The following is a 22,622-nucleotide window of genomic DNA, read 5'->3' on the forward strand; positions in this document are numbered from 1 at the left end:
ACTTCTTGTTTTAGGGGTTTATCTCTGTTGAAAAGAATATAAAACAAACAAATGTTAGCTTAATGTGTACATGTAAATAGTTTTAAAGAAAACCACACTAATAATGTTGTGGAGTTGTTGCTTTGTTTCAGCCTATTATTTTGGATTCAGCTCCACTAAACTGATGTTTTTCTCACACTGCCGCTGCTTGGCCGGGGGGCAAGCGTGCTATGTTTGGGAATCGGGTCTCCTGTGCATTAGTCTGACAGAAAGACACACCCTGCTACACAAAACCTGCTATAACTCTGAGTGTCACTTGAACCACAAAAACCAACAAAATTCCCTGCAGGAAGTCTGAGACCAGACCCTCCGTTCTATTTCCATTCTGTCCTCTGCTCCAGACACAAATACAACGTATGGATGTGTTTGTGTCACCTTGTCAGAGTTGTTCGGAGTTGGACCTGAAAAGAACAACCCAGTTTACAGAAAATGATCACGCAAGAGACACTGAACTTCTTTTCCTGTTCAGGAGAAAACAAACAAGGAGCTCCTTCAAGAACTGCTCTGAAGGCCCTGCCCATTTGCTTCTCCTTTTTATTGAATATAGTTACATACAAGCATACGTATAGGGGTGACAATATTACAAAACAATGGAAAGACACAAAGTCTGGTCTCACATTGATATGAAAACTGTTATGGCTTTGAGCCCTCAGTCTCCTAAGCTTCCCATAATAATGTCCAGCCCTGAACGGTGTTCCGGTTACAATGCTCTTTCCTCAAGGCTGAACTGTTAATTAAATGTGCACATCTGTGCTTAGCAAAAATGTAACTCTAGCAAAACAGTCTGCACACTGACTAAGCCAAGATCATCTGCTCCCTTTCTCGTGTGGCAGTTTTAATGATCACTTGAACAGTGATTGCTTTGACAATAAGTAATTATTTAAAGGAATAATGGTACATGAACTCTCACACATGCATACATGTATATATGAAAAATAGAGAATAGAATCAAAGACATGATCACAGAGTACATCAAAGTAAAAGTAAGTCCCTTCGGCTGCTCCCTTGTTTGCACCCGGGGTCGCCACAGCAAATCCAAGGTGGATCTGCATGTTGAACTGGCACAGGTTTTACGCCGGATGCCCTTCCTGACGCAACTCCACATTACATGGAGAAATGTGGCAAGGGTGGGATTTGAACCTGGAACCTTCTGAACTGAAACCAAGCGCATTAACCACTTGGCCACCACCCCTGCTCACAGAGTACATCAAAGTAAAGACATTAATATTTGATAATATATAGTGATAATATAGAGAAAACCCTGTCATTCTTCCTCCCTGTTTATCTAATTTTAATGTCTACACTCACAACATCATCATTGTAGAAACATCAAAAAGCTTACAAACAGTGTACTTAACCACCAGTTTTCCCTGCTGGGATGGGGTGACATAATTCAGCCTCTGATAGCAATGACACAACATAGTAATGGTCCAGCAATAAGCCATCAGCTGTGGTGGAAATCATCCATTGAGCCATTGATCAAGCAAGAGGAATCATACAACAAATCATAACACGTAGTAAGTCCAAAAAAAAAAAAAAAACACAACAATGGGGTGAGCAGTTGTAGCAGGATGTGATACCACAATCCATAGAAGAGCCATGAGGTCCAGCTACCGTTCATAATAAAGTCTATACTCACAGTGCTCCTCAATAACGTTAGAATATGAATAGCTCCTATATCGTTCTAGTTACCCCAGTACATACAATAATAAGAATTTAGATGAAGCACATTCAACACACCACACAATTCAGTGGTTTCCATTAGATACATACCCATTGAACACCATTTCTTTGTATAAATATTTAAACTGATTGATATTTGGACATCGATGGAGTTTCTCAGGTAGCTTATTCCAATTGTTTGGGCCACAAACAGAGACATAGGAGCATTTCCTGGTCGTCCTTGCGCCCGCAACTTTAAAATGATACAAACCCCTTAAATTATACATTCCTTCTCTTTGCATAAAATATCCTTGAACTCTGAGAGGTACATGTTTTTTTTTTTTTTACTTTATACATCAGTTGAACAGTCTTAAATGAAATCATGTCATGGAGCTTTAAAATCTTTTGATTTAATAACAGTGGATGGTATGATCCCGATAACCTGCATTATGAATTATTCTTAATGCTGTAGTTTTGGAGTTATTGCCCACTGTATGTTTAACTGTATTTGTTCATCTTTTTTATAGTTTCCAAATAACATTATTTTAGTTTTTAGACCAATTTAGTGACAGTTTGTTCATATCGAATCGAACCAACTTTATCATCTCTGATCCCAGATCATCTAATAATTGTTGCAAATATCCCCTGAACAAAATAAGTTCGTATCATCTGCAAAGAGGACTGCTCTAAACAGATCCGAGACTTTACATAAATCATTGATATACAATATGAATAACTTTGGTGGCCAACACAGAACCCTGAGGAACTCCACAAATGACACAAACTCCATGTGGTTTATTAATCACTCCTCCTGTCATGAGGTTTTCTCTTTTTTTTCTCTAGGGACAGAGAGAGAGAGACAACAGTTCTGGTCTTGAAGACGTCTTCTTTCTTTGGTGACAGTTCAAAAAGGTTCAGTTTGTCTGGGCTTAGGGGTGGAAGGTGACAGTTCACAGTCTCAGTTCAGTTCAGCAAGGGACTGAGGGAATCTGGAATGTTATGTTAGTTTGTTATGTTAGTTCCCTTCAGCTGTAGTGCATAAGTCTGTACTATCTATGTATGTGTAAAGCATGTTGCAAGTGGAATGAAAATAATGTGTCATGTACTCTGTCCTGTGGCCTGCTCTTGATGTTTTTTTTTCCAAACACAGGTGCACAGGAATAGAACAGGATTCCCTTGTCTCCCGTTATCAAAGATGCAGTTTCGTCTGCTTCTTTTCTCCTGGTCTGGTCTCGTCAGCTTCAGTGCTCTTATTTCAAGCTTGTAGTCCGTCTGCTTCTAATCCTGGATTACATGGACAGGATTCTCCTTGGTTGTAGCTGGTTTCTCATCTGCTTCAGGACCCTGGCACCTGCTTCAGTCTCTGGTCTCTGTCTTTGTTCACTCCTGGTCACTCTCTGTCTCTGTTATGACATGCTTCCAGCCGTTGCTGGGCCTATAGGCCATCAGCCGTCACTGTTACACGTCGCTCCCCTTGTCTTGTTCAGGATCTTTCAGGTATCTTTGTCTTTTGCAGTGGGATAGATGCACCCAAGATGACCTCTCTGCGATTTTCACTGCAGTGGGGGTGGTTAGCAGCACTTGGAATGGACCTTCCCACCTCGGAGATGACCAGTTCTTTCTCTTAATAGTCTTATCAGCACCCAGTCGCCAATCTGGATCTGATTCTCAGGGTCCTGCACAGAAATAGGAGATTCTGGTATGTGTTAGCGTGTATTACATTCTTATGGGGGACAACACACTTCTCATATAAACAACTAATCCCTCATCCTCACTATCAGGCCCAGCTATTTTCTGTAACTCTGGTATTCTGTAGGGCCTGCCATACAAAATTTCAAATGGCGTAAGGACAGTCTCTGAGCTGGGTGTTATATGCATGTACAGTGTCACCAAATCCAAACAATAAACCCAGTTTTTTTTTCTCTTTCATCCACTTTCCTGAGCTTACTTTTAATTGTTCCATTTGTTCTTGCCACTAAACCTGCACCTTGAGGATGATAAGCACAATGTGTTTTTGCATTTATTTTCAAATGTTCTGCCAAATGTTGGATGATTTTATTTACAAAATGTGTACCATTATCACTGTACATTGTTTCAGGTGGTCCATGTCTTGGAATTATGTCTCTACAAAGTATATTTGCAACTGTCAGAGCATCTGCATGTTTAACAGGGAACACCTCTACCCATATGCTATATGCATCAATCAGTACATTACCCCTGCGGGTTGTGCTTTGCACAGATTAAACATGCTCTGCAGTAATGCTTTGCATATGCCTGAAATCCAAACATCACAAAATGATTATTAACCAGTCCAACCATCCCAGCCGTAAAAACGTGACACGGTCCATGATTTAAGACAGCTGCCCACTTGAAGAGGCTGCGGGGCAGGACTGGTTTGTTTGAGGATCAGGCATACACACCATCGGCAGTTTGGTGGACATTGTGACGCATTAATCTGCAAAAATTAATTGATTGGATGAATGATAAGCACTGATTAATATCGATTATTATGTGGCAGGCTAATCTTAATATGACAAATCAATTCCGACAATGATCCAATACTCCAATTAGATCAATACACTGCCTACCATGTAGTCATACGGACAAATTTGACCCCACCACAGTACCCCAGTGCCATCCCCTCATGTCCTAGTGAGACAGAGCGTCACAGAGACAAGGTCGAATAATCGTGACTGGGCCTGCCTTAGGTTGTCCCAGGGTTTAAGATGGATCTTACCCGTCATGGGCTCACAGCCTTCCATACAGGCAGGGGTTCCAAGGGTGGGGGAACACCCATTAAGAGGTGTCATGTCAAAACAGCTTTAATTGCACAGAACTTCAAACATGCAGGATAATTGAAAGTGAATTGAAGTATCTTTTAGCAATTTTTATCCCAGAATAGATCATTCTATTCTATTAATCCTAGAGTGGATCTGTTGGATTAATCAATGCTTAAACACCAATAATAAATAGAAATAATGACAGAATCAGATACATAAACAATGTTTGGTTCGCAGGAATAACTATGGGTCAGGATGGACAATAATCATGTGAAAAGTTGTCCAACAATCTCTATCCTTTAAGGCCTAACTTAATCTGCATACATCAAATAATAATTAATAAGTGCTTCATTGGTCTTCAATGCTTTATGAAAGACTGCAGCTTCTTGTTTGATTTGCAGCAGGGGTTAGTTGTGTTGTGTGGGCCGCCAGAAGAGGAGGTACTGCTGGCCCACCACCAGAGGGCGCCCTGCCTGAAGTGCGGGCTTCAGGCACGAGAGGGCGCTGCCGCCACGGACACAGCCGGGGGTGACAGCTGTCACTCACCATCTACACTACATCATCTCACTCCATAAAGACTAGACGTCATCTCCACCTCGTTGCCGAGATATCATCTACCTACGGAGGTAATACTCTCAGCCGTTGTTGTTCTAAAGAATACGTAATTCTCTGAGTTGTTGCAGGAGTTCCTGAGGAGCCTACTGATAACGGGATGCTAAGTGTGGGGAGACGTGACGAGTGACGCATGTCCAACTAAATAGCCCTCAGTCTCTTACTGTGTTAGAGGTGGAGGTGGAATATCCGCCATAAGTGTTACTGGGTGTTCACACACCCACATCTGATTGTTTCTGTTCCTCGCCAGCAGTACCAGATCCGACACGCGGAGACGGTGGCCACCTGGGGACTCGGAGCTTGGCGGCTCCAGTATTTTCCAGGTTCGGTGGCGGAGGAAATCGTGTGGTTCCGGTTCTTCTCAGGACAGACGTCTTCTATCCTCGAGCCTGCCCACACGACACCTTTGTTAATTGATTTTTGCACCTATTCTGTAATCTGCTGTGTTGAGTTGTGCTATTCACAACAGTAAAGTGTTCATATTTGACTTCCTCCATTGTCCGTTCATTTACGCCCCCTGTTGTGGGTCCGTGTCACTACACTTTCCCAACAAGTTGCATCTCATGAGAGTTCACATTATTTCAATCAAAACACAGGATGATCAAATATTGAGTTATTATTATTTGTTGCTTCTACATTGCTGTCAGTTCACCCTCACCAACATTAACGCTTTCAACAGGAGCTCTATAAACATGTTAGAATAATCAACCCAGTCTTACTGTTCACACACTGTACAACCTTCTGCTCTGCTCTTCGGCTGGAGTGATGAATTACACTTTGTTCCCAAAACAAACCACGCTTCAAAGAATAGAACACTGAATGTATTTGGTAAAGCCGATGCAACGTAATGCAAAACAACATTAAAGCTGGAATTGATTACATCAAACAAACAATATCTCTCTAAATTTAACAGTAACAAACACTTTTAAAACACTGGTATCAATTACATGTAAGCAATTACATATAAAACCCCTGTGTTTCATGTGTTAAAGCACAACAAAACATTGCTGCAGTGTTTTCTCAATTTCTCCCTCAGCAGCTGTGTGTGTACACGCTCCTCCAACACCCCAGACCAGGAACAGAATCCCACAACTGCGACAACAAACAAGCAAAATAACGCAACTCTTCTCAAATAAAACATTACACTCAACATATTATACACACATTTATACACGTAGACCTCAATGGAACTATTAATTACAGTGAACTGATAGGAGACCTTTTTTTTTTCCTCTCTCTTTCGCCAACCTTCTGTCAGGCTGTTTGGGACCCGGAGGTCAAGAACCGGGTATGCCTTCACAGTCTCACAATCAGTTTTTAATAGTCCTCAGAGAATCTACCACAACCACTGATGCTCCCCTTCTGTCTGTTACATGTCATCAGAAAGGTTAGTGGATCAGTCCATCAAAATTTTTTTTTAATCTTTTAGCATTATTTAACATGTATACTGGGACCTGATTCATAGAAATGTTTATGACCCAAAGTCTTCGTTGTTTACACGAGCCTGTTTCCGGACAATGAATGCCCGCTGGAACTTATTTAATTAATTGGTCAGTTCCACAGTAGCTCATCATGATTACTGAGGCAAGATGGGCCAAATACTGCAATGTTCAGTTGAAGCAGTCAATCTGAATTTTCTTCTTTTTTTCCCCAGACAGAATAGAATACCTCACACAAATTTCAAACAACAACACACAAAAATATATTCACACAACAATAACCCAATCATTATCACTCTACCGGAATATAATCTTGATCAGCTTTGCTTAAAATCTGTTAAGTAGGCGAACCTAACCACCTTTACACCTTACCAGTGTACAAAAAATCAACCATATTTTAACCACTTCACCCCAGTATCTATGATCATTCAATATGGACAGTAGGAAGACAATAGTATTTATTGTCTTGAGTTATCATCTTAACAAGCTGAAAAGTTTATTTTATCAACAGATCTATTCAGAATTCTCCCTCAAAATACTCTATCTTCGTCCCTGGACACCAACTCACACTCATATACACGTACAAAATAGATTAATGTGCACGTATTTCTCAGTATCTTAACTCCACACTTTAAAATGTTGAAGTGGCAGCAACTGTGACCATGACAGTTTTATCTAAAACAATTCACAATAATTACACACAATCTGTCTATATCGCGACAACAGAATAAAAGTAAGGAAAAAACTGACAACAGTATAATCTGTTAGAAAAGAAAGAACGGCAACCTTGTATGTACATAAACAAAATTCATGTTGAAAAGTGAAGAACTCCTCGTCTTTGCGAGTGTGTACATTCACGTGCAAAGTGTCCATTCTCCCCACACTTCCAACATGTCAATTTCCTCTTTATGTCACGCCTCACGGGCTTTGCCTCTGGCCGCTCTGCGGTGCTGACCTTTGCTCTTTCCTGCAAAATACACTTCTTCCTCACACATTATTATGACTACTCCAGCCGGTTTAAAAACTGCTGTGTTTGGTGCAAAAGCACGGTCTGGTGTATTTTTCACTCCACATCTCTCTTGCCTTTTTGAAAAATCACTGGTGTTCTCTTTAATGGTATCAAATAACTTTGTTTGTGGATGTTAAACCGTAATTTTCCCGAGAAGTTAACTGTCTCTCGCCACATTTTTAAGGTGTTCAGGTGATGCTGCATCTTTTTGCTCCATGTACCTAACATCATTGACTGTGTCATGTTGGCTGTGAGAACAACAACTGTTACCCATTTTAAGCTGTTCGTGGGGTTATCTCATAGGGAGATCTAAACAAACAGGCTGCTGTTCTTTTTTTTCACTGTTTGGTCATCGATCAGTCTGAAAAGTGCCACCACTTGACCTCTGAGAGGTGGGTGACCTTGCTTAGGGCTTCTTTTCAGACCGTAGGCTTGCAAACAGGTGTGGTGCGTATATAGAATGCTTACAACGTACTTCACAACTTACTTTGTTTCTGCCAGTGGGTTTAAAACTGGTGACAGGCCCCCTGCGATTCAGTTGAGCACGTCCTCAGTCATAAAAACACACACATTCACACAAACACATTCACACTGCCGCGCTTCAGCTGTTATCACGTTTTAGCTCCACTGTTATCACGCTTTTTGCTCCAACCGCTTTTATATCAGAATTTATATATCAGAATTTTAGCGCTCACCCACCGAAGATTTCACCGACCTAACACTGTACAGTTTTTCCGGACCCAAAAGTGGTCTTTTAGTTGTCTCTTGCTTTATTAATTGCCAATTGTAACCGCTGCTGGCTCAATCTGGAGCCAACAGCCACATCAGGTTGACACAGCGGGAAATGCAGCGCGAGCACGTGGCTCCGTAACAGATGATCTTTAACCGCTGCGCCACCTGACTTTCTCTTCTCATCTTAGAGAGTAAAATTTAACGCTTTACAGCCAGGCTTTTGCCTCACACCTTACAGTGTTAAGCCAAGAGACAAACCAGAAAGCCATTACGGGGTTTTTTTTTCCCCTCGTGGTGGTCCCAGCCACACGCACACACGTGCACGTAAAGAAATTCAGTTCTCACCCGTGATCAGACTTTGCAGCTGAATTCGAATGCCTTCACCCCGGTAAGCGTCGACCCGTAAGGGAGGAGACCCGTCCCCCGGAAAAGGGTCTGCAGGAACTGGTTCCCGCACCACGGCCGCGGACTTCCACGGGCGTTCTCCGTCACGGGCCGACGGGTTGTCGGGTCTATTGGCACCCGGCGTTCGAAGGACCAAGATGTCAAGTGTTCGGAGTTGGACCTGAAAAGAACAACCCAGTTTACAGAAAATGCTCATGCAAGAGACACTGAATTTCTTTTTCTGATCAGGAGAGGACAAACAAGGTGCTCCTTCAGAAAGAACTGTCATCTGCTCTGAAGGCCTGCCATTTGCTTCTCTTTTTATTGAATATAGTTACATACAAGCATATAGGAGTGACAATATTACAAAACAATGGAAAGACACAAAGTCTGGTCTCACACTGATATGAAAACTGTTATGGCTTTGAGCCCTCAGTCTCCTAAGCTTCCCATAATAATGTCCAGCCCTGAACGGTGTTCCGGGTTACAATGCTCTTTCCTCAAGGCTGAACTGTTAATTAAAAGTGCACATCTGCGCTTAGCAAAAACATAACTCTAGCAAAACAGTCTGCACACTGACTAAGCCAAAGATCATCTGCTCCCTTTCTCGTGTGGCAGTTTTAATGATCACTTGAGCGTTCAGTATTGCTTTGACAATAAGTAATTATTTAAAGGAATAATGGTACATGAACTCTCACACATGCATACATGTATATATGAAAAATAGAGAATAGAATCAAAGACACAATCACAGAGAGTACATCAAAGTAAAGACATTAATATTTGATAATATATATTGATAATATAGAGAAAACCCTGTCACACCTAAAGGTCCTGTCTCATGAATCATATCAGATCTGGAGAAGGTGTGTGTGTGTGTGTGTGTGTGTGTGTGTGTGGTGTGTGTGTGTGTGTGTGTGTGTGTTGTGTGTGTGTGTGTGTGTGTGTGTGTGTGTGTGTGTGTGTGTGTGTGTGTGTGTGTGTGTGTGTGTGTGTTTTTCTAATGACTCATATAGGCTGAGAACTGAAACAGAGAATTAATCAGCAACTGTTGTGATAATCAAATTATTGAGTAAAATGTATGAATGGTAAAATTTAGCTGAGGAAGCTTCTGCAATTAGAAGTGAAACGTCCTCGTGTCAAGTAGGGGCGTAGCACCAAATTCTGGGCCCTAGGTACTAGCCACATTGACGACCCCCCACCCACACACACACACTGTTATGTTCTTTTTTATTACCACAAACGCCAAATTTCTAATGTGTAGTCAAACCAGGTCTAAATCATGTATACCTTAGATCACACCTGGGAGTCAGAACCCTTTTTAAAGTTGGGGGAGCAATATTGAGTTGGGGGGTCTGGGGGACCAAATTGCACCATAGACTCCCCAACTCAATATAGCGAGCTTTCAAGCTGACCTCTGTTTTCAAAGAATTTGGTTAGCAGCTGCTTTCCCTCATTTAGTTTTTTTTCCCTGTCCTGTTTTTCTCTTCTTTTTTTGAAATCCGGACTTTGATTTTTTTTTAGGAAAGACGTGTTTTATTTCAGCCTAAACACTAGGGCTGCAACTAACGATTATTTTACTAATCAGCTCATCGGTCGATTATTTTTTCGATTAATCTTTTTTTTTTTTCTTTTTTTTTTTTACTTACATGTGAGTTTTGCCATTATTTCTTTAAGTGAGTTATTATTAAAAGACCTTTATCATGCAACATCATCATTTGACCTTGTAATAAAGTTATGTTATATTCTCATCAAAAACATACCTGGAGTAGATTATCATAAAAAGGTAAATATTACTCAGAGACATATGCTCTTTGGGGTTTTAGTGGAGAAAAATTAAGATTAAGCGAAATAAAACACTGAATCACTGGACTATTGTAATTCATTATTATCAGGTTGTCCTAAAAGTTCCCTGAAAAGCCTTCAGTTAATTCAAAATGCTGCAGCTAGAGTACTAACGGGGACTAGAAGGAGAGAGCATATCTCACCCATATTGGCCTCTCTTCGTTGGCTTCCTGTTAATTCTAGAATAGAATTTAAAATTCTTCTTCTTACTTATAAGGTTTTGAATAATCAGGTCCCATCTTATCTTAGGGACCTCATAGTACCATATCACCCCAATAGAGCGCTATTGGTGACTGATCATTAGTGATTGATCTCTGCTCCCCTCCACGGCATGTCTTTTTCCTGGTTCTCTCCCTCAGCCCCAACCAGTCCCAGCAGAGATCTGCCCCTCCCTGAGCATGGTTCTGCTGGAGGTTTCTTCCTGTTAAAAGGGAGTTTTTCCTTCCCACTGTCGCCAAGTGCTTGCTCACAGGGGGTCGTTTTGACCGTTGGGGTTTTTACGTAATTATTGTATGGCCTTGCCTTACAATATAAAGCGCCTTGGGGCAACTGTTTGTTGTGATTTGGCGCTATATAAATAAAATTGATTGACTGATTGATTGATTGAATCAACAAAGCACCAGATCGAATCACTGCTTCAATCTGGCGAAATCACTGCTTCGATTGGTTCAAGGTTCAAAGCAAAGCCGTGCTGCAGGAACGGTTCATTTATATGGAAGAAACGAAACGTTTGCAGTAAAACAAAGTTATGTAACAACTAATTGATGACTAAATTAGTTGACAACTATTTTAATAATTAATTAAATCGATTAGTTGTCTCAGCACTACTAAACACCTCCTCTTTCTGTCAGATCCCGTTTGTGGTGTGTGTGTGTGTGTGTGTGTGTGTGTGTGTGTGTGTGTGTGTGTGTGTGTGTGTTGTGTGTGTGTGTGGTGTGTGTGTGTGTGTGTGTGTGTGTGTGTGGTGTGTGTGTGTGTGTGTGTGGCAGCGTGCCGCTTGTGCGTCTGGACTAAACCACTGTACAACTGTGAAGGGGTGGGAAGGGCCCTCAGAGATCTTTCAATATTATTGTTAGAACAAAAATATGTTTTGCAACATTTATACATTCATTCTAATTAGATTCTTTTACAACATGAATTGTATGGACATTAATAACATGCAACACAAAAATGTATTTAATGTAACACATTTCATCTACTTCTGTTTACTTTATTAAACCGAGAAGCGGTGGACTGAGGCAGGAAGGAAACCGGCAGGAGCTAGTTTTTCTGTTACATCTGTCACAGGTGTGTTAAATGAGCTGTGTGTCCAGCCTAAATGATGCCTAAATCAGGAGAATGTCTGTATAGATAGATACAATGAAAAATATGTCCAAATATAAATTGTCAGAAATATAAAAATATCAAGAAATATAAAAAATTTCCCCAATTCCATTTTAAAATGCATCTGGTGAGAGAATCAAAGACGATAAATTGTTCCATATTGACATGTTTAAAAAAAAAAAAAAAAAAACAAACAAAAAACTATGCTTCTGGTAAAAAAAAAAAAAAAAAAAAGTGTCAATAGTACATAAAAAGCAACACATCATGCACAAACAGAAATGTAAAATTGTCAAGAAATATAAAAATGATAATCGTCTTCTTCCTCCCTCCTTTGATTGGCGGGTGGCAACCATCCTTTAGGTCCATACCGCCACCTACTGTACCGGATGTGTCAATGGATGTATAGCTACGTAAGGTTACATTCTAGTGTGTGGTAGTGCACATAAAAAAAATAATAATTAATTAAAATAATAATAATAACAGCAATAAAACAAAAATACCAACGATATAATAAACAAAGCACCAAAGTTGGAAACTACCTACTCAGATGAACAACACCTACCAGTATATTATAATAGCCCCGTCCATAAAAATGGTAATAAATATAATATTTATATACTCTATATATATAATTTTGGGGGAGGGAGGGGACATCTGGCTCACGTGAAACGTCACACTGTGGTCGTCTCCTCTTGGTGACTGCCTCCTATTTATAAAGCCAGTGTGCAAATTTCGATGCACCATTGCTTCACTGTGATTGGGTGCGCGGCACACCAGAGGTCGGCAGTTTCTGGAGGACGCCGCGCGTCATTGGATCGTGCATTTCTCGCTCAATCCACCAATCCCAGGACGCTGTCCACAGGTTATAATCCGTTTTTTTGTTTTTTTTTTCTCCCCAGACGCGCATTACGTAAGGTCTGAACGTGGCGCTGCTGTTTTCTTTGTGTTAGCAGTTTCACTGTGCAACCGCTATGTCTGGACGAGGGAAAACCGGAGGCAAAGCCCGAGCAAAGGCCAAATCCCGCTCCTCCAGAGCCGGGCTCCAATTTCCGGTGGGGCGCGTCCACCGACTGCTGCGCAAAGGTAACTACGCGGAGCGCGTCGGCGCCGGGGCTCCGGTCTATCTGGCGGCCGTGCTGGAGTATCTGACCGCTGAGATCCTGGAGCTGGCCGGAAACGCGGCCAGGGACAACAAGAAGACGCGCATCATCCCGCGACACCTCCAGCTGGCCGTGCGCAACGACGAGGAGCTGAACAAGCTGCTGGGAGGAGTGACCATCGCGCAGGGAGGAGTGCTGCCCAACATCCAGGCCGTGCTGCTGCCCAAAAAGACCGAGAAACCGGCCAAGAGCAAGTAGAGACCGGACTGCTCACATCGGAACCAGCCGCCTTGTAGTACTCGTTTTCTTTTTTTGGGGGGGGGGGGGGGGGGTTAAAAATCTTTTCAAATATTTGGACAGTGTTTAGTGTTTGTACAGTGAACACTTTTTTCCTGTTATTGTTGTGTTCCTGAAAATGGAGGTGCACTGTCTGCCCTGAAGATAATGAAGGATGTGGGTGTTGGGGGGGGGGGGGGGGTGAGATGTCTACTGAACATGGACCAAAACTCAGAAAATTCTCGCTTTACGTCGTGCTGAGGTTTTTTTTTTTTTTTTTTTTTTTTTTGTCGTTGTGTTTGAATAAATGTCCTGTGGTTTTAGGACGAACGTAATCTGTCAGAGCTCCGCTCTTATTTTGGTGGGTTAACATCCGGGTCTTTGTGAAGACGAGCTGCACTCACATGACCACAACAAACCAGGTTAAGAGACTCCCAGGTCCTTTGACCAAACGCGGAGATCAATTCAAAGATTTGCATGTAGACACAGATTCAACGAATCACGAACCCATCAACCATAAACTGAAAGGCGTCATTTTTTTGGCCCATTAGAATAAGTCAAGGACATGAGACTTGCGGAAAAAGGAGAAAAAGAACAATGAGACAATTTTAAATGCCAAAATGGTGAAAAACACAAACAAAAAAAAAAGTTTCTTTTAAACAAATAAATTGGACGCTATGGGGAAAATGTATTTACTTTTTGGTACTTCTGGGGGGGGCTGCAGGGGCTATGCACCAAATGTCGGTTTTTTTTTTTTTTGTTTTTATAAAAAATGATTGCGCACAAATTTTGGGGGCGTTAATCAAATGGGAGGGAATGCATTTATACTTGGTATATATTTAGGAGGAATGCAATTATCTTTATCGGTTATCCATCCAGTTTCCATTTGAGGCAAAAAGCCAGTTATGCATCCATTTGTCACTTAATTTAAAAAGTTTAATTCAATTTTACAACGTGCTCAGACATCAGCCAACAAATGTATTTGGATAATTCAGAACAGAATAGTGGTCAAACCACAAACAGCAATTAATATACACAAGGTGAAAAGTTATTTTCTGAAGATGGGGAGCAGATCTTTGGTACAGAATAACCTTTCCTGCTCTGAAACTAAAATAAATGAAAACGCACGCAAAACAAACCTATTGATCAGATGACTTTTCAAATATTGTACTGATTTCTGAGTACTACAGCTGTATTTTATTTATTGACTGTTTTTCTTTCAGTTATGTTTATTTCCATTTTACAACCCCAATTCCAGTGAAATTGGGATGTTGTGTAAAATGAAAATAAAAATGATTTGCAAATCCTCTTCAACCTATATTCAACTGAATACACCACAAAGACAATATATTTAATGTTCAAACTGATAAAGTTTATTTTTGTGAAAATATTTGCTCATTTTGAAATGGATGCTTGCTATACATTTCAAAAAAGCTGGGACAGTGGTATGTTTTCCTTCTAACAACACTCTAAGCGTTTGGGAACTGAGAACACTAATTGTTGAAGCTTTGTAGGTGGAATTCTTTTCCATTCTTGCTTGATGTACGACTTCAGTTGTACAACAGTCCAGGGTCTCCGTTGTCGTATTTTGCGCTTCATAATGTGCCACACATTTTCGATGGGCGACAGGTCTGGACTGCAGGCAGGCCAGTCTAGTACCTGCAGTCTGTTACTACGAAGACGCACTGTTGTAACACGTGCAGAATGTGGCTTGGCATTGTCTTGCTGAAATAAGCAGAAATGTCCCTGAAAAAGACATTGCTTGGATGGCAGCATGTGTTGCTCCAAAACCTAGATGTACCTTTCAGCATTGATGGTGCCATCACAGATGTGTAAGTTGCCCCTGCCATGAACACTAACACACCCCCATACCATCACAGATGCTGGCTTTTGTACTTTGCGCTGGTAACAATCTGGATGATCTTTTTCCTCTTTTGTCCGGAGGACACAACGTCCATGATTTCCAAAAACAATTTGAAATGTGGACTCATCAGACCACAGCACAGTTTTCCACTTTGCACCGGTCCATTTCAAATGAGCTCGGGCCCAGAGAAGGTGGCGGCATTTCTGGATGATGTTGATGTATGGCTTCACTTTGCATGGTAGAGTTTTAACTTGCACTTGTAGATGTAGCGACGAACTGTGTTAACTGACAATGGTTTTCTGAAATGTTACCCATGCGGTAATATCCTTTACACAAGGGGTGGGCAACTTGTTTCCAGAAAGGGCCAAGAGGGTGCAGGTTTTCTTGGCAGCCACTGACTCCACCAGGTGATTTCACTGATTGCATCTACTCAGTGATATTAGTCAATGAAATCACCTGGTGGAGTCAGTGGCTGCCAAGAAAACCTGCACCCCCTTGGCCCTTTCTGGAACAAGTTGCCCACCCCTGCTTTACACAATGTAATTTTGAATGCAGTGCCACCTGAGGGATCGAAGGTCATGGGTATTCAATGTTGGTTTTCGGCCTTGCCGTTTACATGCAGAAAGTTCTCCAGATTCTCTGAATCTTCTGATTATGGGCCATAGATGGAATCCCCAAAATCCTTGCAATTGAATACTGAGATTGTTTTTAAAATGTTTTACTATTTTTTTTCCACAGTTGTTCACAAAGTGGTGATCCTCGTCACATCTTTACTTGTTAATGGCTGAGCCTTTTGGGGATGCTCCTTTTATACCCAGTCATGACACTCGTTTCTAATTAGCCTGTTTACCTGTGGAATGTTCCAAACAGGTGTTCTTTGAGCATTCATCAACTTTCCCAGTCTTTTATTGCCCCTGTCCCAGCTTTTTTGAAATGTGTTGCAGGCATCCATTTCAAAATGAGCAAATATTTGCACAAAAAAAGTATCAGTTTGAAGATTAAATATCTCGTGTGTGGTGTATTACATTGAATATAGGTTGAAGAGAATTTGCAAATCATTGTATTCTGTTATTACATTTCACACAACATCCAAACTTCATTGAATGGGGTTGTACTTCCAAATGTATAAACTCTGGCCTTTTATTGATGCAGATATTTTGACAACCAAGATCATAAGCGTTGAAATAAGACATTTTCAAACACTTCAGTATTTAGTCATAATTTATTAACATAGGCTTAAGCAAGTAACTAAGTGGACATAAAATGCTTGCTTCAACATCTTAATGCATTTGTGCACAAATGATTGAAGGCGAACCAGATCTGATACACTTGTTATCTCTGAACATTCATGCTCTTGTCAGTGATATTAAAGAACATTGCGGTTAATCGACTTCCTCAATGGTTGGTCCGGATGATCCTCCACCAGAAGGAGTACCACCGGCTCCAGGGAATCCACTGGGCATTCCGCCGGGCATTCCACCAGCACTCTGGTACAGCTGAGTGATGATTGGTTTGCACACCTTCTCCAGCTCCTGCTGCTGATGTTCGTATTCATCCTTCTCTGCAGTCTAGATATGAGAACAGAAGATGGCCGATCATAAAACCATCTGAGGTCTTTTTGGATGAGCTCTGACTTGTGTAAATAAACCTAACGAGATTAGACATTTCTGCTTTTCAAGCAGTTGTTTGGTTAACCCTTTATTGTCTGTGGGTGTCTGAGCAGTTTCCAACAATATAATATTCCCAACAGGAAAGGTTTATTATTCCTGAACATGAAAAAAAATTAATTTGTGTACAAACTGACAAAACTTTTTAAATTTGAGTTGACCTGAAGTTTAGATGTGAGGTTGATTTAAAACACAGAATAGGTGAATGCAGCAGACACTGTATCCAGAAGGTATTCACAGTGCTTCACTTTATCCACATTTTATGTTACAGCCTTATTCCAAAATGGAGTAAATTCATTTTTCTCTTCAAAGTTCTACTCAACACACCATAATGTCAACATGAGAAATGTTTTATGAAATTTTGCAAATTTATTAAAAATAAAACTAAGAAATCATACAAACATAACACCCCGTCACATCTTGACAATTAGCCAGCCTATGCTGACCGTATTAAAACACTGGCGTATGTCTAATAAGTTAGGGGTAAGTTTTATACAAGTTAAGAGCACGTTGAAGCACACTGATATATTGCGAGTATGTCAAAACATTTTGGGCATGCACAATGTTTTCTCATACGTTCCGCATACATGGGCCATAAGTTGCAGGTAAAGGCCCGGTCACACGGCACTTAACGAAGGGAAATGAAGCCCAAATCAAACAAGAAATCTGGACTTTCGTTTAACCTCCGCAGCTTCGTTCCTGTGGCTGCCGCTTCGTCAGGATTTTTAAACTGTCAAAAAATTTGAACAAACACTGCTTGAAAACCTCAATTCATGCACATTTCATTTTGCTGGAGTTCTTGACGTTTTTTTTTTTTTTTTTTTTTTTTTTTTAATCATTTGCTTAGTTTTTGTAACGTTAGCGTTTAGATTGACTTCGTTCGACCATCTGAATGTTTTCATACAACACAGAAGCCAGGTTATGAGCACCCCTACGTTCATGTACCATTGGAAACTACAGTGCAAACTCAGCCTTTTTGCTTGGATTTTTTTTTTATCTGGGTGGGGGCGGGGTCAACTTTACAGGGCTCAAGCACCTTACATAAGCAAAAATGAATCTTTTGTGTGGATACAATTAATTATTTTACCAAAAATAAAATGAAAACCACGCTCCTGCCACAAGCAACTGCTGAATTTGAAACAACAAAAAAGTTGTGTAATTTCCGACGGTACATGAATGCAGCGTCAGCAACAGCCATTGCCTCCTGCATGTGGTTTTTTTTATTTTTTTTTATTAAATATAACTGAGTGCTGGAATGACAATCCAGCCCTTATGCACATGTGGCAACAGGTAGATTATATAAGAGCTGTTCTAGAAGGCAGAGTTCACGTTGTGGATCAGCTGCACCTGGTGGAAATAACCGCACATGGAGAGTATATGTGTGGCGTTCAAATCAATTCAAATCAATTTCATTTATATAACGCCAAATCACAACAAACAGTTGCCCCAAGGCGCCTTATATTGTAAGGCAAGGCCATACAATAATTACGTAAAAAACCCCAATGGTCAAAACGACCCCCTGTGAGCAAGCACTTGGCAACAGTGGGAAGGAAAAACTCCCTTTTAACAGGAAGAAACCTCCAGCAGAACCAGGCTCAGGGAGGGGCAGTCCTTCTGCTGGGACTGGTTGGGGCTGAGGGAGAGAACCAGGAAAAGACATGCTGTGGAGGGGAGCAGAGATCAATCACTAATGATTAAATGCAGAGTGGTGCATACAGAGCAAAAAGAGAAAGAAACACTCAGTGCATCATGGGAACCCCCCAGCAGTCTAAGTCTATAGCAGCATAACTAAGGGATGGTTCAGGGTCACCTGATCCAGCCCTAACTATAAGCTTTAGCAAAAAGGAATGTTTTAAGCCTAATCTTAAAAGTGGAGAGGGTGTCTGTCTCCTGATCTGAATTGGGAGCTGGTTCCACAGGAGAGGAGCCTGAAAGCTGAAGGCTCTGCCTCCCATTCTACTCTACAAACCCTAGGAACTACAAGTAAGCCTGCAGTCAGAGTGAAGCGCTCTATTGGGGTGATATGGTACTATGAGGTCCCTAAGATAAGATGGGACCTGATTATTCAAAACCTTATAAATAAGAAGAAGAATTTTAAATTCTATTCTAGAATTAACAGGAAGCCAATGAAGAGAGGCCAATATGGGTGAGATATGCTCTCTCCCTAGTCCCTGTCAGTACTCTAGCTGCAGCATTTGAATTAACTGAAGGCTTTTCAGGGAACTTTTAGGACAACCTGATAATAATGAATTACAATAGTCCAGCGTAGAGGAAATAAATGCATGAATTAGTTTTTCAGCATCACTCTGAGACAAGACCTTTCTAATTTTAGAGATATTGCGCAAATGCAAAAAAGTAGTCCTACTATTTGTTTAATATGCGCATTGAATGACATATCCTGATCAAAAATGAATCCAAGATTTCTCACAGTATTACTAGAGGTCAGGGTAATGCCATCCAGAGTAAGGATCTGGTTAGACACCACGTTTCTAAGATTTGTGGGGCCCAAGTACAATAACTTCAGTTTTATCTGAGTTTAAAAGGCAGGAAATTAGAGGTCATCCATGTCTTTGTCTGTAAGACAATCCTGCAGTTTAGCTAATTGGTGTGTGTCCTCTGGCTTCATGGATAGATAAAGCTGGGTATCATCTGCGTAACAATGAAAATTTAAGCAATGCCGTCTAATAATACTGCCTAAGGGAAACATGTATAAAGTGAATAAAATTGGTCCTAGCACAGAACCTTGTGGAACTCCATAATTAACCTTAGTCTGTGAAGAAGATTCCCCATTTACATGAACAAATTGTAATCTATTAGATAAATATGATTCAAACCACCGCAAGCGCAGTGCCTTAATACCTATGGCATGCTCTAATCTCTGTAATAAAATTTTATGGTCAACAGTATCAAAAGCAGCACTGAGGTCTAACAGAACAAGCACAGAGATGAGTCCACTGTCTGAGGCCATAAGAAGATCATTTGTAACCTTCACTAATGCTGTTTCTGTACTATGATGAATTCTAAAACCTGACTGAAACTCTTCAAATAGACCATTCCTCTGCAGATGATCAGTTAGCTGTTTTACAACTACCCTTTCAAGAATTTTTGAGAGAAAAGGAGAGGTTGGAGATTGGCCTATAATTAGCTAAGATAGCTGGGTCAAGTGATGGCTTTTTAAGTAATGGTTAAATTACTGCCACCTTAAAAGCCTGTGGTACATAGCCAACTATAAAGACAGATTGATCATATTTAAGATCGAAGCATAATTAATGGTAGGGCTTCCTTGAGCCTGGTAGGAATGGGGTCTAATAGACATGTTGATGGTTTGGAGGAAGTAACTAATGAAATAACTCAGAACAATCGGAGAGAAAGTGTCTAACCAAATACCGGCATCACTGAAAGCAGCCAAAGATAACGATATGTCTTTGGGATGGTTATGAGTAATTTTTTCTCTAATAGTTAAAATTTTATTAGTAAAGAAAGTCATGAAGTCATTACTAGTTAAAGGAATACTCGCTCAATAGAGCTCTGACTCTGTCCGCCTGGCTACAGGTGCTGAAAAGAAACCTGGGGTTGTTCTTATTTTCTTCAATTAGTGATGAGTAGTAAGATGTCCTAGCTTTATGGAGGCCTTTTTTTATAAAGCAACAGACTTTTTCAGGCTAAGTGAATATCTTCTAAATTAGTGAGACGCCATTTCCTCTCCAACTTACGCGTTATCTGCTGTAAGCTGCGAGTTTGAGAGTTATACCACGGAGTCAGGCACTTCTGATTTAAAGCTCTCTTTTTCAGAGGAGCTACAGCATCCAAAGTTGTCTTCAATGAGGATGTAAAACTATTGACGAGATACTCTATCTCACTTACAGAGTTTAGATAGCTACTCTGCACTGTTGGGATATGGCATTAGAGAACATAAAGAAGGAATCATATCCTTAAAACCTAGGTACAGCGCTTTCTGAAAGACATCTAGTGTAATGAAACTTATTCCCCACTGCTGGTAAGTCCATCACAGTAAATGTAAATGTTATTAAGAAATGATCAGACAGAAGGGAGTTTTCAGGGAATACTGTTAAGTCTTCAAATTCCATACCATAGAGTCAGAACAAGATCTAAGATATGATTAAAGTGGTGGGTGGACCATTTACATTTTGAGCAAAGCCAATTGAGTCTAATAATAGATTAAATGCAGTGTTGAGGCTGTCATTCTCAGCATCTGTGTGGATGTTAAAATCGCCCACTAAAATTATCTTATCTGAGCTAAGCACTAAGTCAGACAAAAGTTCTGAAAATTCACAGAGAAACTCACAGTAACAACCAGGTGGACTATAGATAATAACAAATAAAACTGTTTTTTGGGACTTCCAATTTGGATGGACAAGACTAAGATCAAGCTTTCAAATGAAATTAAAGCTCTGTCTGGGTTTTTGATTAATTAATAAGCTGGAATGGAAGATTGCTGCTAATCCTCCGCCTCGGCCCGTGCTACAAGCATTCTGGCAGTTAGTGTGGACTCGGAGGTGTTGACTCATTTAAACTAACATATTCATCCTGCTGTAACCAGGTTCTGTAAGGCAGAATAAATCAATATGTTGATCAATTATTATATCATTACTAACAGGGACTTACAAGAGAGAGACCTAATGTTTAATAGACCACATTTAACTGTTTAGTCTGTGTGCAGTTGAAGGTGCTGTATTATTTTTCTTTTTGAATTTTTATGCTTAAATAGATTTTTGCTGGTTATTGGTGGTCTGGGAGCAGGCACCGTCTCTACAGGGATGGGGTAATGAGGGATGGCAGGGGGGAGAGAAGCTGCAGAGAGGTGTGTAAGACTACAACTCTGCTTCCTGGTCCCAACCCTGGATAGTCACGGTTTGAGGATTTAAGAAAATTGGCCAGATTTCTAGAAATGAGAGATGCTCCATCCAAAGTGGGATGGATGCCGTCTCTCTTAACAAGACCAGGTTTCCCCAGAAGCTTTGCCAATTATCTATGAAAGCCCACCTCATTTTTTGGACACCACTCAGACAGCCAGCAATTCAAGGAGATCAATTGATCAGTCTGTTCACACAGACTGATCAATTTACGGCCCTGATATATTCAATCATCTTACACTTACAGTGAGGAAAACAAGTATTTGAACACCCTGCGATTTTGCAAGTTCCTCCCACTTGAAATCAATCATGGAGGGGTCTGAAATTTTCATCTTAGGTGCATGTCCACTGTGAGAGAAATCCGGAAAAATCAAATGTATGATTTTTTTAATAATTTGCATGTTACTGCTGCAAATAAATATTTGAACACCTGCCAATCCAGCAGAAATTCTGGCCCTCAAAGACCTATTAGTCCGCATCTAAAAAGTCCACCTCCACTCCACTTATTATTCCAAATTAGAAGCACCTATTTGAGGTCAGTAGCTGCACAAAGACACCTGTCCACCCCACACAACCAGTAAGACTCGAACTACTAACATGGCTAAGACCAAAGAGCTGTCCAAAGACACCAGAGACAAAATTGTAGACCTCCACAAGGCTGAAAAGAGCTATGGGGCAATTGCCAAGCAGCTTGGTGAAAAAAGATCAACTGTTGTAGCAATTATTAGAAAAAGGAAGAAGCTAAACAGGACTTAATCTCCCTCAGACTGGGCTCCATGCAAGATCCCACCTCGTGGCATATCAATGATCCTAAGAAGGTGAGAAATCAGCCCAGACTGCAATGGGAGGAGCTGGTCAATGACCTGAAGAGAGCTGGCACCACTGTTTTCCAGGTTACTGGGGTAATACACCTAAGACGTCATGGGTTAAAATCATGCCATGGCACGGAAGGTTCCCCTCCTTAAATCAGCACACATCCAGGCCGTCTTAAGTTTAGCCCTGACCATTGGGATGAT

General features: G+C 40.8%; 1 protein-coding gene and 1 long non-coding RNA gene across 2 annotated transcripts; one reads left to right on the forward strand and one right to left on the reverse strand.

Moving 5' to 3' along the window:
• Window positions 1–13: 13 nt before the first annotated feature.
• On the reverse strand, window positions 14–9,528 carry LOC117517720. The gene is made up of 2 exons (XR_004562810.1): window positions 9,483–9,528; window positions 14–414 (listed from the first exon to the last, which is right to left on the reverse strand). It is a non-coding gene; the product is annotated as an uncharacterized LOC117517720 (long non-coding RNA).
• Window positions 9,529–12,729: 3,201 nt separating this feature from the next.
• On the forward strand, window positions 12,730–13,353 carry LOC117517719 (histone H2A-like). The gene has a single exon (XM_034178861.1). The coding sequence runs from the start codon at window positions 12,797–12,799 to the stop codon at window positions 13,181–13,183; it is 387 nt and encodes a 128-aa protein (XP_034034752.1). The 5' UTR covers window positions 12,730–12,796; the 3' UTR covers window positions 13,184–13,353.
• The last annotated feature ends 9,269 nt before the right edge of the window (window positions 13,354–22,622 follow it).

Source organism: Thalassophryne amazonica, chromosome 9 (assembly GCF_902500255.1).
Source record: "Thalassophryne amazonica chromosome 9, fThaAma1.1, whole genome shotgun sequence".
In the NCBI taxonomy this organism is placed as follows: domain Eukaryota; kingdom Metazoa; phylum Chordata; class Actinopteri; order Batrachoidiformes; family Batrachoididae; genus Thalassophryne; species Thalassophryne amazonica.